The 19,244-nt window shown below is 30.9% G+C and overlaps 2 protein-coding genes across 4 annotated transcripts; one reads left to right on the top strand and one right to left on the bottom strand.

The window, feature by feature from the left end:
* Positions 1–7,843: 7,843 nt before the first annotated feature.
* On the top strand, positions 7,844–11,919 carry LOC101208665 (AP2-like ethylene-responsive transcription factor TOE3). Of its 2 annotated transcripts, XM_011651033.2 has the most exons (11): positions 7,844–8,187; positions 8,491–9,003; positions 9,128–9,153; positions 9,244–9,274; positions 9,367–9,454; positions 9,527–9,672; positions 9,782–9,826; positions 9,915–10,006; positions 10,101–10,249; positions 10,373–10,549; positions 11,447–11,919. In XM_011651033.2, exons 2-11 carry the CDS (start codon positions 8,525–8,527, stop codon positions 11,663–11,665), a joined length of 1,452 nt encoding a protein of 483 aa, XP_011649335.1. In that variant the 5' UTR covers positions 7,844–8,187; positions 8,491–8,524; the 3' UTR covers positions 11,666–11,919. The 2 variants fall into 2 exon arrangements, with proteins under 2 accessions (XP_011649335.1, XP_004149686.1); XM_004149638.3 differs by having other exon boundaries at positions 7,845–9,003.
* Positions 11,920–13,999: 2,080 nt separating this feature from the next.
* Positions 14,000–17,518, bottom strand: LOC101208908 (U3 small nucleolar RNA-associated protein 18 homolog). 2 transcript variants are annotated; one of them, XM_031881285.1, is made up of 3 exons: positions 17,144–17,484; positions 16,819–16,901; positions 14,000–15,939 (listed from the first exon to the last, which is right to left on the bottom strand). In XM_031881285.1, exon 3 carries the CDS (start codon positions 15,922–15,924, stop codon positions 14,230–14,232), a length of 1,695 nt encoding a protein of 564 aa, XP_031737145.1. In that variant the 5' UTR covers positions 15,925–15,939; positions 16,819–16,901; positions 17,144–17,484; the 3' UTR covers positions 14,000–14,229. The 2 variants fall into 2 exon arrangements, with proteins under 2 accessions (XP_031737145.1, XP_004149687.1); XM_004149639.3 differs by lacking the exon at positions 16,819–16,901 and having other exon boundaries at positions 17,144–17,518.
* Between the last annotated feature and the right edge of the window lie 1,726 nt (positions 17,519–19,244).

Below are 19,244 nucleotides of genomic sequence, written 5' to 3' on the forward strand. Positions count from 1 at the left end.
CGAAGAAAATGGTATGTAGAGTTAGAATTTAGTTTTCATAGAGTTTCTAAGACTATTCATGAGACTTTGTATGAAGTTTTATTATACAATTTTAACTTTTTTTTTCTTAATTATCGAAACTAAAATTATAATTAAAAACATATAACCTTTCATAAAAATTATTATTAAATAGATAACCAATATTGGTAAAAATTAATTTGGGATTCAAAATCTACCGCATATATTTTTAATATATCACAAGTGAAAACAAGTGAACTAAACATGGATGAGCTTTGAAATGAGATCAAAATGATATTTTAATTGAACTTTTAAAATATAAAGATGAAAATGATATTTTAATAGAATTTAGTTGCATTGACCAATTGATGGTTATTGCATACACCCATTGATGTGGTCTTGTATTGAATGGAAATCCATGCTCAAGATAGATTTGTAAATTACGGACTAAAATTTAGTTAGATTAAAAAGAAATTGTTTTCAAATATAGCAAAATAAATTAAAATATTTTCAAAATATCATTCTATCGATCAAAACCTACTCTTAGATAGATTACGAAATTTTACTATATTTATAAATGTTTTTACAAGTTTCATATTTAAAATAATTTTTCAAAATCAATTCGAAAAAAATAAAATATAATAAAAATAAAATAAATTATATATTATATTTTATCGATCATTTAAATAATAATTTTATCGTGGATCTCTAAATACACTCAACTATCACTTCAAAAATAGTTGTAGTTAATGATAGTTGTAGTTCAATTCTTCTTAGTTGTTTTGCCATCCCTTGACTTTTTCCTTTTTTTTTCTTAATTTTACATATTTGACTCGTTAGGTTAAGAATTTAGTCTCAAAATTATTTATTGATAGGAACTAAATTTCTAATTTTATATAGATTCGTGTATGGTCGTGAAGCTATCAATCCACCATTAGCTAGAACTTTAAACAACTAATAGACAACTATGGTTCAATAAGCTAACATAAAGTGTATTTCAATTGAATAGTAAAATATAAAGGAGAGATTGACTGTAAGATCAATTTCTTAATTGATTATATAAGCAAGTAATTTTGAAATAAATATTTCAAGAGTTAAAAGGAATTAAGTATAAATGTTGAGTAGATTTAAACAACTTTTTACTTGTTTGATTTTTTCCCCTAAAATTAGTCTCTTTAGAAAAAGAAGAAAAAAAAAGTGGTTTTGTTCAAATTAATTGTATGTATGTAAATATATAACATAGGTGTAGTCATGAATCACATTTTAGCCTCTCCTTTTTCCTTGTCCCTATAGTATATGTATTATTGCACTATTCCTTTATAGACCTTTCTTTTCATCAACTTTTTCTTTTTGTACAACTTTTATATGCATATTCAAGTATACATCATCTAGTGTAAGTAAAAAGAAAATTTATTTGTAACAAATACATGTTACAAATAGAGACACATATAGTAATCTATTTTGATTTATCGTGGTTCATCGTAGATAGGCGACAATACCTTACTATATTTGTAAATACTTTAGTTCATTTTGCTATGTTTAAAAATAGTTGATAATGGAATTGCACGAGAATCATGATTAAAGAACTGAACTACATGGCAAAATTTTTGAGCAAAAACTATCCTTGAAGTAGGGTGGTAGGTTTAAATTTTTAATGGTCTACAAATTGGACTCACAAACCTTGTTCAAATGTTAATATTGGACCCTTAAATACACAACTGTAAGAACTTAATCAATTGTATAAGTTAAAAGATTATTAGGATCCACGGTTTCGCTGATGAATAATTAAAGAGATTTATTACCTTCTTATTCACATCAACTCACATTTCTTACTTCGTTCGTGTTAGTTTCCTCGATTACTTTCTTATAATTATTACCAACAACTCAACTCTTTGTTTTTATCACTAACCAAACATCCTCTAATTGTGTAATAGTAATTAAAATTGTTTAGTAATTAAGTATTATATAATAGAAAATTAGTATAACTTCCAAAGTTTACTAACTTTGTAAAATTAAAACAAAACTAATTAAAAACTAAAAATAAGAGATAATAAAAGTATGAATTAAGATTGAAAAAAAAAACGTATATTTACATCTATTATTAACATCATTTGTTAAAAATCGGTTATGTATCAATTAAAATGAACATAATTCAATTAAATCATTAACGGATACGAGATTAAATTATTGATAGAACATATTATAAAATAACGATAATAAACAAAAAAATAAATTCATAAAAGTTGTGTTAACAAAAGTAAATACAATACCACGTGTCAACTATTGACAAGTTTTTTCGGAAAATATCAATGACATTGACTAATTCTTTTTAGTATTATCCTTTTAGAAATTTGTTCATATAAAAAGTAATAAATTTAACTCTTTTGTAGAAAAATATAAAGGTTTGGATTATTGTTTTGCTGGCAATTTCATTTCTAGAAACTATTTTATTTCCATAATTTTTGACTTCAAAATATTAATTTCATGAATAAATATTGGTATTTCTATCAATTTGTTTCATTTGGAATTCTTACGATTATGTATACTACAAATTAATTCATGATAGATTAACATACTCTAAACTCAAAATCATAAATAATTAATTAAAGTTATCAAAATGTATGTACAACTATATGACACTCATCAACATTTGTGATTATTTGTGCAATGGTTTCTCCATGATTGGCGGAGACTTGTGTTCCTTTGTCTTTTGTTGACTATCTATTTTAAAAAACAATTCTTTTACTTTATCAAATTATCCTATTCCTCGCTTTCTTGTTATTGTGGTAAACCTCTAAATAATACTAAATAAGTGAATGATAATTGTTTTATTTGCATAAACTTTAAACATTTTAAGTTAAAATAGATAAAAATAAATACAATTTTGAAAGCTTAGAAACGGTGTTAATTTAGTTTTACGCGGTCATATTTTAGTTTATCTACTGTTTGATGAATTATGTACGTAATTGTAGTTTTGGTTAATTCACTTTAATCGTCTAAATTATCTTTGAACGTCGACCCTTTCTTTAGCAATTATTGATAAAAAAAATTTGACGAAAGAGAACTCACACAACCACTTTCACTTACTATATTAACATGAATTTGTAACTTCTTGTAGAAGTTGTCACCCTTAAAACAATTAGAATGTCACAAACACACACTCCAATGTTTTGAGAAGGAAGAAGATTCAGTTAGATGTGTAGATACGCATGCTAAATCTAGATCAGTTTCCTTCATCCATCCTCTTATGAATAGGAATCCGAAGATAACCTCTGCCACAACCTCTAGGAGTGAGGTTGGCCAATTAGGTCAAGTGATCCAATTGTTTTGCCCTCTCTTATTCGGCATCTGTTCATAAAGTCCAGTGGCTATAACAGACTCTCCAGATCAAAGGACTGACATACAAAAGTTGTGAACTAAGAGGCACTTCTGGAAGGAAAAGGGTTAGACAATAAATAATGAAACATTGGGCCTATGGCCCATCCATTTAATGTAGCTGCCATAATAGCAAACTGATATAAGTGAATGGCACTTTATATATATGTATAATGAACTGAAAGCATTTGTGTTTTATGCCTCAACAAAAAAAACAAAAAAAAAAAGAATAGGGCATTGCTTTCTAAATCAGGGAATGAAGCCATTTAAAGTTTTGGGTACGTTGGGAAACGACAACTACCATACTTGACAACAAATGATAACAATAACTAATGGTTATTTAGAGTTCAATTAGGTTCGATAAGATTTGAGCAAACTATTCGAAAAAATGACTCATTTTGAAGTGAAGAATAGAGTATGATTAAACCTGTTTAAGAAGTGATGAGTACCCAAAGAGCAAAGAGATAGGGGTTAGGATTAGTAATTATCAATCCCAAAAGTTAGAGTAACATTTCACACAAGAAATAACAAAATTTAAAACTTCATTGTATTTGAAAAAAATGAGAAATAATAATAATAATAATAATAAAAGAGAACAACCGAGAGAGGAAGTCAAAACTTCAATAACATTAACAAGTTAATCTCTCTTTCAAGATCGAATCTCCTACTTTTAAATGAATAAATGGGAGGTTCGGGGGGCCAAGAAGGGGAGGAAGAAGAAATATAGGAAGCCACGTGGAGAAAATATTATAGATTGAAATCCAAAAGATGTCAAATCAACGAGATATTTGTGTGTGTACAATTACCGACTAAAATGAAGTGTGATTGGACACCAAAACTAAAAGCACTTTCTAGTAAAGGAAGTGGGAGGAGGGTGGTTATGAATGTATTCAATTAGTTCATTCTATGAAAACACACTCATTTTCTTATACATATCAACTGTCCTTTCCTCTACTACACTAGCTTTTCTATGTCTACTTCTACATCTCTCTCATTTCTTCCCTATACACACACATGACTTCCCACCACTTTAATCAACATTCCATGACAACAAGTTGGAAGATATGAGAGATCATCACATTAATTTATATAAACATGACTGTGGTACAAATTATGACTTGAATATCGAATGACTATTAACATGTTCATCATGAGTTTTGAAAATAGGAAAAGATTATCATTTTTTGTTGTTGAGTAAGTACATATTACTAACAACATGTTTATTATCCATATTGCACCTTCACACTACTATTAATAAGAATTCAAAGCTCGGAGTATATATGAGTATGAAAATGAGTGAGATTAGTGAGAGAGTTAACTAAAAGAGTCGTAGCTCAAGAGAGAGAAGAAGAGTCATAGCGCGTGAAATAATTATTGTATGAATGAACTTTATTTTACACTTGTTGAAATTGTGAGGAGTTAGTGTAACACCCTAGCCTCCATGGCTCAAAATCAAGCTGATTCTAGACCTTGGTCCCGACATTTCCTTAAATCTCCTCTACAACCTAACAATATCATCCTTTCTCTTGTCTTAACGATGCTTCTAAGATTAAAATTTGTTTTTACAAACCCAACACAAGCGCTTTTCAACATGTTTTTTTTCTCACTCACATGTTTCATAGGAAAATCTAAAAAGTCTGCCAAATATAGCTAGATTGTTCAAAATTAAACTAAGCACACTTAACTTTTAAGTTATAATCCTTGACTAATGACATCAAAAAGGAAGGAAATCTTCAATCTTCTTAAGCAATACTTTCATTCCTCATAATTGTTCTCACTCGAACATGATCTTGCCTTATTCACGTCACCTTCCTAAAGACATGTCGTCACATGGATGGCGTAGTACTGACATAGTTAATACACTCCAATTTTGGTTCTTTTGGTAAATTTAGCTTAAGATATCGTCGATGTTTGAGTAAGTTTCATGAAGTTTTTTTACATGAATTCATGGATTTCAATATAATATATATTCTTTTTTTTCTTTGAACATTCTCCTTTTAAAATTCACTCAAAATTTCTAAAAGCTTTAATTCCTAGATGTGTTTCTAAAAGTACATCAAGCAATATTGTATTTAGGTTTTGTGGTAGGGTGATATTTTGAATCATTTTTATGATTTGCATGAATGTTCTATGTGTCATTAAATTTAGTACTATGGACATATAAAAAGAATATTGAATTATACAAAGATTCCCACATTAATATTATTATATATATACATCACAAAATATCTTTCTCCATTATCTTCTTCATTTTCATATATATAAACTCTAAAAATAGTAATTATTAACCCTTTGAAATATACTATTTCTTGATACTTTTATTTATGATAAAACATTCTCTTCTATTATTATATTAATTATCTATGTTACAATTTATTTAAAAGAAAATTCACACATGCACCCATTTTATATTCTTTCTTCCTCTCTCCCCTTTAGCTAATTGTCCATCCCTTTCTCTTTTCATTAACTATGCATTTCATGAAAGTGATCATACTAAAATGTAGGGCTTAGGTATGCCCTAGAGAGGCTTCACATGTGATAACAAGATATTTAAGTGGAGATTGTGGACTAGCTAGGGCTGTGTAATTGCATGTCAAATCATCCAACTTTATATATTTTGATAATCATTCTCCCCTCCTCCCATCATTGTTTGTTCTTCAAATATTTTAAATTTGTTATAAGTTTAATGTTTTAAATCTAGAGGCGTCTCTGGCTATACGTTTGTGTTGATCTTTATTGTTTACGTTTCTCTCTTCTTTTGTTTTTCACAATTTCATAATACTTACAAAACCTATCATACCCCTTTCAACCTCTATATCAAACTTTGAAACTATATATATATATATATATATATATGTGGGTAATGTTCTATAGATTTATAATAATTTCATTTTTATTATGATTTTGATATAGGGTTTGAATAATTTCGATTTGATAACCGTTTTAGTTTTAGTTTTTTGTTTTATAAACGTGGCTTATCTATCTCTAAACTTTTTCTTGTTTTGTAATATCTATAAATCTTTGAATGATGTTTTCAAAAACTAATATAAATTTTGATAATTAAAAAATAAAATAGTTTTAAATTTTTTAATTTATCACTATTTTCAGGAGAGTCGTGGAGATTATTATAGACCTCTCTAAATTAATAATTTCTTTTTAAATAGGCTCCTACAAACATGTAGAAGACTTGAAAATTCAACATCGTTCTAGTTCGAGTAAAAGAATAGCAACCCACCAACAATTCTCCATTGATTATTTATTTATTTAATGTAATTTTTTCTTTTAATTAACGTCAGGATTTTAGCTCAATTTTAAATAAATTTAAAGATGATGTGAAGGTTTTGCTATGGGTTTTAAGACTACAAACACATGAATGATTATTGGAAACATAAAAATAACTTTCAATTAGTCAAACTAAAACAAATTAAATGATTACATCAATTCATAAGAATAGAGTTAGTCACTCTTAAATCTTAATCAACAATAAAAATATAACTCTTTGAGAACAATCCTTAACAAAGTAGAAATTGAATATAAACATGTTTCTTCTAAAGGATCTCCATTTGATTAAATAAAATAGGTTAATCCAATGTAATTTGAAGTGTTATAATCGAGTTAACTTCCAGATTTAGAGTCTATATCTAATCAAGTTAAATTAGTTAAATTAAGAATTTATAATCTAATAATTACCTTTTTGTTCTCTCCTACAATGGTGCACAATAGCATCAATATAACAAAATTGAAGAACATCCTCGTCTAATAATTTAAGAAGGAAGTTTTCATTGTGTTGAGAATAGAGTTTAGACATTATCCTACATCGATGTAGCGGTAACATTCTTCTAATCAGCTATGTAATACTCTTGCCACTGTTTTTGCAATATGTGTGTGACTATCTTATCGATATAACACCAACTTTTACTAGGGTTGATGAAATGTGACCGAAATTTCATGCTAATTAGATAAAGTGAAAATAAACATATATTGTCATCGTGCATGTGAAAAGTTTGTTGTTCCTAACACAAATAATATCGAAGTCAAGTCACTAAGTCTTGTTTGTGTGTCTCAATGATCTATGGTTAATGAGTTTTTATCGGATATGTCTTGATGAATAGTAGCTTGATTCAAATTGATACGCTAAAAAATAACACAAAGTGATGACTATTTGAACTGATGGTTATTGAAAATATTTAAACAACTATCATAATTGGTACGAGATTATTAGGTGGTTTAGAGAACAAAAACGTGCTTTTGCACAAGCATTACTCAAAATAGAATTTGAGTGGAGGGAGAGATTGAGTATAAGCTAATTAAGAGCTTATTCGACTGATTTTTGTTTCACTAACTCTTACAAATGTAGCTCAATTGTCCCTAACTACTAAAAGAGAAGCTTTTGCCTTAATTTCCCTCCTAATTTGACTTTAGACATCGGTTTTATGCTCCAATGAATGTCCTGGGGAAAAAGAAAAGTATCTGAAACAAAAAGGAAAAAAAAAAGAAGAGAAGTTTCAATTATAATTTGAAGCTTTTATGAAGCTAAGTCGTTGCACAGTCAATTTCCAAATTGTAGTGGTTGGCTCCAATAACCCAACACATACAATTTTATACGATTTTGTGGGGGGAAAACCAGACCAGAAGGGGCATTGGGATTTGAGAGTGAATGAACAAGAGAGCCGTTTCAATGCTTACGCCTGATATTCTTGACGGATTTGGCACAAGAAATCAAACACAAGGAAACGGGGAAAAAAGGAGAATCAAGCGTAAAGGAGAGAGAGAACAGAGAAAGCCAAGGCAAAGCAGTGAATTGACTGACAACTGGCGAGTGGTTAGAGAGAGAGATGGGGGTCCCCTTCTTTCTCTCTTCTTCTTCTTCTTCTCTTTGTCGATTCTACAACATTTCACCAACACCCATCAAGATCTTTACTCTGTTTTGTTACTTTCTTTTGTTGGGTCTCTGTTTTTCCTTTCTGGGTATTGATTGTTTCTATGGAGAGTTGAGTTTATAGACTCAGATACCATGCGAGGGGTTGGAATTCTTTTGGGTTTTCATCTGGGTGGAAATGGGTTTTGTTTATTGTCTTTTGATATCTAGTGATTTTTTTTTATTTCTGTGTGTTTTAGTGATTGAGCATTGAGAAGAAGAGGGGAGGGGGAAATGTGGGATCTCAATGATTCTCCTGATCATGGCGGAACTGATGAATTTGAGGTTCTTTCATCGATTGATGGCGATGACGATAGAGGGAAATGGATAGGGTCCATTAATTCTAACTCGAGCTCTTCTGTGGTGGTTATGGAGGATGGATCCGACGCCGATGAGGCTAGCGTCGGCGAGGGAGAACCACTACTTCGCCGGAATAACTTCTCCGTAACTCACCCACCGGCGACTCGGCAGTTCTTTCCCATGGAGGATTCTGACGTGGAGGCTTCATCGGCCGCCGTCGGTGGTTCAACTACGTTTCCTCCAGCTCGGTGGGTCGGCGTGAAGTTCTGCCAGACAGAGCCTATCGCTGCTGTGAGACCAGTGGCGGTTCTGCAGCCAATAAAGAAAAGCCGCCGAGGGCCTAGGTCTCGGAGCTCTCAATATCGCGGCGTAACGTTCTACCGGCGCACCGGCCGATGGGAATCTCACATATGGTTAGCTTCTTCTTGAATTTCTCTTAGCTAACAAATCAGTATCCATATTCCGCCATTAACTCACAGTCACAGCCTTTGGTTTTTCTTTCCCCTTTCTTTTTTTTTTCTTTTTTTGCTGAATTAGGGACTGTGGCAAACAAGTTTATCTGGGTATGAATCAAAATCTTTGAATTCTCATCACTTTTTCCCGTTATATGATGATGAAATTGTATGTTGTTGAATTTGATGAACTCCCAACAGGTGGATTTGATACTGCTCATGCAGCTGCTCGGTGAGCCTCTGATTTTTTTTTGTTTTTGGTTTGTCTTTTCATTTTAAACTCAAACTTCAAATCAATATGGGGAAGTTCTTGTTCTTCTGCAGAGCCTACGACAGAGCAGCTATAAAGTTTCGAGGAACAGAGGCAGACATAAATTTCAGCATTGAAGATTACGAGGATGATTTGCAGCAGGTCTTGTTTTGATTTAATTTCTGCTCCAATTTTCTTGAGACAACAATTTGAATTTGATTTTCTCTTTAACAGATGGGAAATTTAACGAAGGAAGAGTTTGTGCATGTTCTTCGTAGACAAAGCACGGGATATCCCAGAGGTAGCTCGAAATTTAGAGGTGTTACATTGCATAAATGTGGAAGATGGGAGGCTCGAATGGGGCAGTTTTTAGGCAAAAAGTAACAAGATTTCTTCAATCCATTGTTTGTTTGTTTGTTTCTTGAATACTTACCTTATTGCATTGAATTGCTTTCGTGTTTATCAATTCAGTTCCATTTGTTTCAACAGGTATGTTTATTTGGGGTTGTTCGATTCTGAGATCGAAGCTGCAAGGTATGTTTATGAGTGCTTTATTGTGTTTGTTGATCTGTTTAGATTGCCTGATTATGAACTTCAAACTTGTTTATGCCATTTGGTTTAGAGCTTATGATAAAGCTGCAATAAAGTGTAATGGGAAAGAAGCTGTTACAAACTTTGATCCCAGCATATATGAGGATGAGCTGAGTACAACTGGTAATTTATTTAGAACTCTTTGGTGGATCTTCTCCTTTTATTTCTTATTTTTTTTTGGATCAGCCTACTGATTGATTCTCATGAACTCTTGAAGAATCACCATCAACCAAAGTCTTGGAACAGAATCTTGATTTGAGGTTGGGCAATTCAAGCTCAAAAAAACACACCCTTTCATTTGGGAATCATTGCACAAATGTCACCCCAAATATTGATTTGCAAATTTCTAATGAATCTAACCCTCAGGTGAAATGGATATAAAACCTCCCTGATTTGTATGTAAATATTCTGAAATTTGTTCTTCGTTTAGTGTTTGTTTAAATGAAGATTGCACCCATTCGTTGACAATTTCGACTTGATGTAATCCAGGAATCAAACATATTTGAGAATGATAATGTTATATGCCATACGCTCCTTCAGACGGAGAAAATGCAGTTTCGTAGCGAAATGATTGTTCGATCTCCACCCTCAGTCGAAACAACAAAACATGGGTGCTTGGAGACTCTTCACAATTACTCCCCACACATCAATCAATCGAACTCTCAAGTAAGATTTTGGTACTTTGAGTGTTTTTACAATGTTTTGTTCTCCATAAACTTTAGGCTTTAGTATGATCTTTGATAATTGTGACCATTTAATCTGAGGCTTTTAAATGTTCAATCGAATTACATATGCAACTACTAAACAAATGACTATGGTAAGTCTATGATAGAATCCAAATATATTTAAATTAAGTGTTTGAGGTACTTGGACCCTTCCTCTCTTTGAGAATTATCTCAAGCCCTTAATCCCTCGCCAAGATTATTGATTGTCTTTTCTCTTCCTTCCCTCTATTTACAACAAACTACCATAACAACTTATCTAATCAATGTATCAAATTCTTCTATACAGCATGGTCAATGTACTACAACAGAGTGGCATGTGTATATGGATCAATGTATCAAACTTTTCTATAGAGCATGCCACCTTTCATTTGATTATGTCGAGAACCAAATTAACCAACATTTAATTTTATAATATTGAATCTCATGTTTATACCATTCCATTATTTAGATCCCATTTGATAACGATTTCTTTTTTATTTTATAATTTTGAAACTCGTGTTTATTTCCTCACAATTCCTTTACTACATAGTTTAAATAAACATTAGAACACTTCGTCAAATTTCAAAAACCAATATTTTCTTTTAACAACTACATAGTTTACTTGTTTTGAAAACTTGTTGAATTTTGAAAACATGACTGAAAAGTAGAGTAGTATTTATAAGCTTAATTTTGAAAATAAAAACCAAGGAAGGATGAAAGGGTTATGGAAAAGAGCATTTAGCGAACAGTTGTAATGGTAGTAAAAACATAGTAATAATGATAAAGCCTGAAAAGGGTAAGATATAACAGCAGTAGTTAAGGAGTTAAGAAGTTGCAAACTTGCATTTTTTGTTTGTAGATTCATTTGTTGAGAAGCAGCAATGAAGAAGGGTTAGGAGGGAGTGATGAAGTTTCACTGAGTTTGAGTGAAGGCCATCAATGGCAGCAGCAATCTGGTGGCTCTCAACAATTTGCAAATGCTGCAGCATCATCAGGATTCCCACAACTTCAATTTTCAACGCCCAAAAATTGGCTGCAGAAGAATAATGGTTGCTTCTTCTTACAGAGACCCTCTTGATTTCTCTTTTTCTATGTTTTCTGCATTGCCATTGCCATTGCCATTGAATCATTTTTCTTTAGTTTCTTTTTCAGTTTTCAGTTTCTTTTTGGTTCATGAGTTCTTTCCCAAGCTTGTAAAGATTGATTCTTCCAAGAAACAATTGCTCTCATAGAAGGAAAAGGGGTATTTCATTCAAAAATGATATTGAAATTTGAATGTAACTTGAATGATAAAAGTCTTTACATCAAATCTATAGTTAGCTTTTTGTATAATCCTTTTCTTAGTTCGACATAAGCAAGTGGGAATTTGAATCTCAATTATTATTACGAAGTCTTTACAAAAAACTTTAATGTAATCAAGATTATTAGGAATCACAAAGTACCATAAAATATGAGTAATCAAAAACGGTAAGAACAAAATAGCTTTTGGATTACATTATATTACAAATTCATCACATTAGGCCACCAAACACCCTTTGTCTTAACCCTTTGTCTTAGTTAGGATGAATGCCGTATTTATTATTTTGGTTAATGAAATGTTTTAATCTGATTTTGAACGCAAAAATTGAAAGTTTGCGTTCAAGTTAAATAAAATTGGCATAAATCTTAAAATTTTATCAAATAAACTTATTATTTAACCACTTTTAAAACTTACCCAAAGCAACAAAAATAACAAAAAAGGAGAGTATAAAGAATTTATAATATTTGAATCCTATTTCTATCTAAGTAAGAGCAGAAAAATAACAAAAATAGTTCTAAATCAATATTACAGACAGAAATAAAAATGGGCAAATGTTGGGGGGGAAAAAAGGTATTGGACAGTTCATTGGAAATATCATAAAAAAGGTGAAGAATAGTCACAATCAAAGTGTCCTTTGGTTCATTACTTGTCCAAAAGCAATAAAAAAGTTAAAATGTTAAAATATTCCAAAAATAAATTACAAAATTTATCCATCCTCCTATAAATCTAGTGGAAATATTTTTTATAAAAATGTTAATTATTCTAACTTTTTTCAACCTTAAAATTGCTCCAACAAAAACAATACATATAGATTTTTCATCAAAATGACTGTGTTCCTTTGTACTTTGTCATCACTATTCCTGAATCTTCCATTGATCTTTCTATTTGCTTCTTTATCCTACAACTAATTCCTACGAACAATATACAATAATACTATTTCTCTTGATAAAATACGTACTCTAATTGCAATCTTAAACTCATGTTTGGGGTTTAGAAACAAACCTTGGATGGATAGTGTTTTTTGGAACCTTTTGGCCATATATTTTCTCCATTGGGAGGAAGATCAAAAAGTGAGGAAAAACGAAAGAAGGTGGTTTTAAGGAGTAAATTAGTAGTTGTGAGTGATGAAGATGATTCCATTTTCTGAATTCTGAAAATGAGTTGTTTGTTTAAGAAATGTTTTGGAGTAAATTAATAGCTCCACCAATGTACAAGAACAGATCTAAAATGGTAATCATATTTATCGATTTTCACGTGTTTTAATTGACATCTTTTTCTCTCTAATGTCTATGTTACTTAAAAAGAACTGTATATAATGTTATGTATTCTTTCATGGAGTATCAAAGTTATGATACTAATTATTTTGCATTCTTTGAATTTTGGTTTCTATAATGTATTTCTATGGTAAATCAGTTGTTGATTTGATGATATCTTTAAAGAGTGCACAAAATTAAGTTAATACAAAAGTAATACTACAAAAACAAACTCTTGGATAGAAAAATTATTTATTCAAGACCCATAAAATATGATTTTAGAGAAAATAAGTTGATAGAAATGTACACAATTAATGTACTCTACTTGTAAGTTTCTTGTTAATGTTTTAAAATAAAGTTCAGTTTTGAAAATTAGTTATTAATGTGTTACATTTAGTAACTATTTTAATTTTTCAACTCTTAGATAAATTTGAAAAAAAAAAAAGGTTTTTAGAGTTACTTTTTATTAGTGTTTTAAATTTGTCTTAGTTTTTTAAAATCATTGGTTAAAAAAAGAAGGAAAATTAAATGTAAAAGTAGTGTATATAAAAACAAGATGGTCATTTAAGAAAAGCCCAAAATTTTCTTTTTTTCTTTCATGAAATTTGATTGAATTTGAAGGTTATTTAAGAAAAAGTGAAAACTATTGGAAGAAAATTACAAGGAAAAAGGTATAAATTTTAAAGTGCAATCTTATAAAAAATATTTGAAACTTTCTTATTCCTTTTCCCCATTTGTCAATTCTATTGATATCATAAATAAAATAAAGCTCATCAGTGATTCAAAACAAAGTTCCTTAGATAAATTTCAATTATTTTTCAGATGGGATAAAAAGTAAAATAATCAACAGAAAAACTAATTCAAGAATAAAACAATTCTCTATAATGAGAGACTAATAACAACTGTTAAGAGGAAACTACTTCATAACAAATTATGAAACATTGAGTTTTAATCTTAACAACAAAAGAAAGTAGAAAAGTAGTAAACAACATGTGATCTGTAAACTTGTCTAAAGCAACAGCTGATTGTAATAACCAATTTAAGTGTCAAAACTGTTCCAGCGAATGACTAAGCATGTGGAGATCAAATCTAAGCATGATGATAATGATGTAGTTTATATAATAATACCTTTCCAGCAGCATTTCCCACAGCCATGTAACCTCCTTCAGGACTGAAGTCCAGACATGAAGGGTATTGAAGATTCTTCTTCGGCGGTGGCCAGTTTGAAAAAATAGTAAAAGAAGGAATGTGTATCAACTTCAGACTACTTTGCTTCATTCTTGAACAGATGGCTAATATTTGAGCATCGTGATTGAACTTGAGAAAGTCTACTTTGGTGGTCAGATTTTCAATGGCTTTCAATGGCTTCTTCTTCCCCCCTAAGAATTCTTGTCTGTTGTAGATGTTAACGATCCCACTGTTAGAACCAGCAGCAAACAATCCATTTGGGGAGGTACATAGTGCAGTACCATTAATGCAACCTTCGTCGACAGCCTTGTGAATGCATGTTCTTGTTCTCAAATCCCAGTGATAGATTTGCCCATCACCCCCAGAGCTCAGTAGCTGTCGCCCATCATCAGCAAATGCCAAAGAACGAACAGTTCCATTCATCTTAAGTGTCCCAATGAGCTCCTTTGTTTTTGTTGACACTAACAAGATATAGCCTTCATTGCCCATAAATGCGATTGTGCTGGAATCGGGAGAAATTTCAAAAGCTTCAAGGCTTTTCTCCTCTCTACCGACAAGAGGGCCAATCTTATCTACTTTTGCTTTCACTAGATCGAGGCTATAAAAGAACTTTCTTCTTCCAGCTATGATAACCTGGGATCCATCAGGCAAAAATGATGCCTTTCGTATGGGGCAATCCTCAAGGAAAATGCTCTGAATTTTGGTATTCCGTTTACCATCAATCTGAAAGAATCTAAGCTTTCGATCCAACCCAGTGGCTAGAAGTAACTGAGAGTTGCGATGAAATTGAACCGAATTGATAGGCCCATTAGATGGCTCCTCAGCATTAGCATCTACAAGTCTTGAATATCCAAGGAGACCTGGCATTAATTTTCCACCACTCTTCACAACAAGTTTCTCACTTGTTCGAAGGATATCATCAATAGAATCAACATTATCATAACCACCAGCCAATGCAACTGCATTTTCATCATCTGATGATAGATCATCATCACCCCTAGATTGTGCATCAAGTTGAGCCCATTCAGTGCCTGGGTTTATCTTGGCATGCTGAGCTCTCAATCTTGACACATACTCTGAGCCAGAAATCGAATTCTCATGTTCTTCCTTCCTCAATTTTCTCAGTCTACTAACATTAGTAATATTAACTGTGGCCTTCTCCTCTTCCTCGTCAACCCATACTGGTTTTCTTTGCTGGTGTTCCTCCTTATTCGTACTCTCATCTAGGAGCCCATAATCATCTTCATATGCAGAAAGGGAATGATCTGCAGACCGGTCCATTATGTATAAAGCAGGAGTTTTCTCTTCAGAATTGAAACCATTTTGCTCTTCATCCTTCCCAAATTCAACAGGGGAATAGAGTGATCCAAAAAGAAAGTTTTCAAGCTTCATCATTTCCTTTTGTTCTTTTACTAGTTGCTTATCTTCTATTTTGTGTTCTTTCTTCCTCTTTTTTGCTCTAGAAGTATCTAAACCAGATTTGTCTACATCACTAGCATCTGCGTTTCTCGGCGGAGATGACGGGCTAAGAGTATTCTCCTCCATAACCTTCTCAATACTACTAACTACAGCAACATTTTGTGATATTAAACTCATTTTTCCAATCAGCTCCTGTAAAACCAATCATACTAAGTTAACCAAAAATGCATTGGAAGTTAAAAATCTCACAACCCATAAATTAAATTTATTCCTTCCAATAAATTGTGTCTTTTGTCTTAACTACTGAAATTAGTAGTTGAACTTTACAATATGAAAGAAAAATATTCCATATTCATATAACACAGTGACTTCTTCATTACCATTTAATTGAACAGTTACTCTTAATGAAGAATTGAAAAATATCTTTAAACTATATGTAAGGATTAGACATAGAGAAACTTCTCCTACAATGTACAAGAGTGCAAATTAGCATTTTAAGTCACTAATTTAAAACTCCCACCTCATTCCATAGTTAGTTAATTAACAATCAATGTAGATTAGAGACCATTCATTTATCAAATCTCATAGACTAAAATATTCATTTTAAAACTTGAGGGACCAAATAGACATCAAGTTCAAATCTCAGTGGCTAAAAGTATATTCCACCCTTGCTAAAATTACACTATAAAATACACTATAGTTTTGAAATTATTTTTTGTTATAAGAGAAAAACTCTTCCCTTTTTCACCTTACTTTCCCTTTAACACTCACAACGTTCTAAACCGCACCGGATGGATGAGTTCTACAACATTACACTAAACCATGTTCTGTGCCAAAATGATAAAACAAAAACTCTCAACATAAACCATATGCATAGCTAGACATTCTCAACAAGCGTCACATTCATAACCAAGGCCACTTAATAATTCCTCAACATGCAACTTTTTATAATGTGAACGCAACACCAGAACATGCTCTCATATATCGATAAGCACATGAAATATAGTATAGCTAACCACATAGCACACCAGCACACAGAAAAACAAACTCTTCACGTAGAATATCACTTACCTATTGTATTCCTAAAACAATCCCCAAGTATCTCTCCAAAATGGCCTTACAACTTAGCTCGAACACTCCAAATTAGCCCCAAACTACAAAAGAGTCTTCCACATAGAGATTATCACCTAAATCTTAACAAAATCTACTTGACACTTCACTGAAGAAATGTTCGAAAGAGTTCGAAGCCAATCCGAATCAACTAATAAGAGCTTCAAAGGATTAGAAACCAATCTAAATCAATTCAGCTATGTTTGAAAGGGCCTAAACAGAACTTTAATAATTAAAACTCACCAAAACAGGGGTAAAAGGGGATTGGGTTAAAGCGGAAACTCACCGAAAGAGGAAAACGTAGCTTAAAACGTTGAAATTGCGCAAGACACGAAATCTGAATGGTTCGGAGTCTGGTTTCAAATGGGTAATCGGAAAAGTGTGCAAAACTCAATGTTGTCGAAATGATTCCGTCAGTAGTCGCCGAACCAGCAGAGGACTAAACGCGTCGCCGAAAGGGAGATTTTCGATGGGCACTTGTTCTTCAATCGAGGGGGGAGCGCCGTGGATTTTCTTCGCCGGAAGGGAAGCCGGAGATGGTCGGATGAAAGAAAGAAAACAAACAGGGCTTGACGGCTACCTCACGCCCATGGAGAAAGAGAGACAGAGATTAGGGTTTAAAGAATTTTTTTTTTAAAACAATAAATAATATAAATAAATTCAGAAAATATATATAAAAAAAAAACTTAAATAGATTTTCTATATTTTTAAATAGTTTTGATATTTTGGTATTTTGTAGAATCTCTCAAATAAATAATCACTTTTGAAAACCTTTCAAAAACTTTAAGTATATTTATTGTTACTGTTATATGGTTTTCAACTAGTTAAATTTCTTTTTGAAAATATAGTTAAACTTTGAGATATCTGTAATTACACCAAATATTGACTAGTAAACTTTTAAAAAAAATCATCACTTGTATCAACCATTAATAATATTAACCGATAGCATATTTTATTAAAAATAATTATTATTATATTCGTTGATAACAACTATTAATAATAACAATTGATTCTCAAATGAAAAAATATGACTGATAGCAACGCTACTAATAACAGCAATTGATAGCACATTTCTCAAATTAAAAAGTGTCCTCATTAATAATTGTTAGTGATATTCATTAAAAGTAACTGATAGCAGTTATATGTTTTTTGAGCTAGGTATGAGCGTTTTAATCTTTTACTAAATTTTGTGTTAATATATACAATTATTTAATCTTTGCGTAATATATATTTATTATTTTTTACTTAAATGTTATTCATGCCATTAGTATATTTTAAAATATCAAATCGTCCAAGCAATATGACAATTGAATTGTACTCATTTTAACTTAAAAAACTAACTAAATTCTATTGTTTAAAGAAAAAATAGAAATGAAGGGTTGTGGTTTGTGAGTCTTGGAATCGCCTTTTTGCTTTACCAGTGTATATAGGTTGAATTGGATTGAGTTATAGCGTTTTTCTAGACCAACTTGAAATTTTGGATCAGTCAAGTTGACAACCCAAATGCTCAAATATGGTTGTCAACTCAACCCCGAGGTTGTCGAGCTATTGTTATTTTTTTCTTCTCAATTTAAAACAATTAAATTTATTTACCATAAACATCTAATAACTAAAACCTCATAAAATTCAACTACTACGTGTCAAATATTTATATTGTCTATTACTAACTTTATACAAAAATAAACACATTCTTTGAAAATATAAAGAATTCACAAATTCATCTAACTCTAAAAGAAATATAAATATATGTATAGTTCGGATTGAGTTAGGTTAACTCAAACTATTTTTATTCAACCCAACCAAACAAAAGTTGAAACAATTCACACCTCAATCCAACTCGAATACAAAACTAACTCAACTCGGACTTTATCATATTATAATTTTGATGGTATCAAACATTATGGAATCATTTCCTTCCCAAAAGATGATTTGATTGAAAATGGGTGTTTTTAAGGCTGATTTGTGAATTGCCTTTAAATAGAATTTGGGAGGAATAATGAGAAAATATCTAAAAATAGAGAAACAAAAAATTAGAAGATAAAAATTTTCCTTCATACCAATTTTAATTTAGTGTAGATATATAGATCAATACAACTTATAAATTAATGACAATTAACAATTCTAAAACTAAAAAAAAAAAATCCAAAATTTCCCCTTTTTTTCTTCTTCTAAGTTTTTCACTATTTTAAAAAGCGTTAAAAACAACCAATTTAATAAAATATAACAAAATTTTATATTCTAATCATGATATTTCCTAATATGCATTTATCAATTACATTGATAGACAATAATAGAAGTATATCAATGTCTATCATTGATAAAATTTAAAATTTTGTTATATTTTATAAGTATTTTAGTTTATTTTACTATAATTGAAAATACAACCA

The sequence above is a fragment of the Cucumis sativus genome, chromosome 2 (genome assembly GCF_000004075.3).
Source record: "Cucumis sativus cultivar 9930 chromosome 2, Cucumber_9930_V3, whole genome shotgun sequence".
NCBI classification, from domain to species: Eukaryota; Viridiplantae; Streptophyta; class Magnoliopsida; order Cucurbitales; family Cucurbitaceae; genus Cucumis; species Cucumis sativus.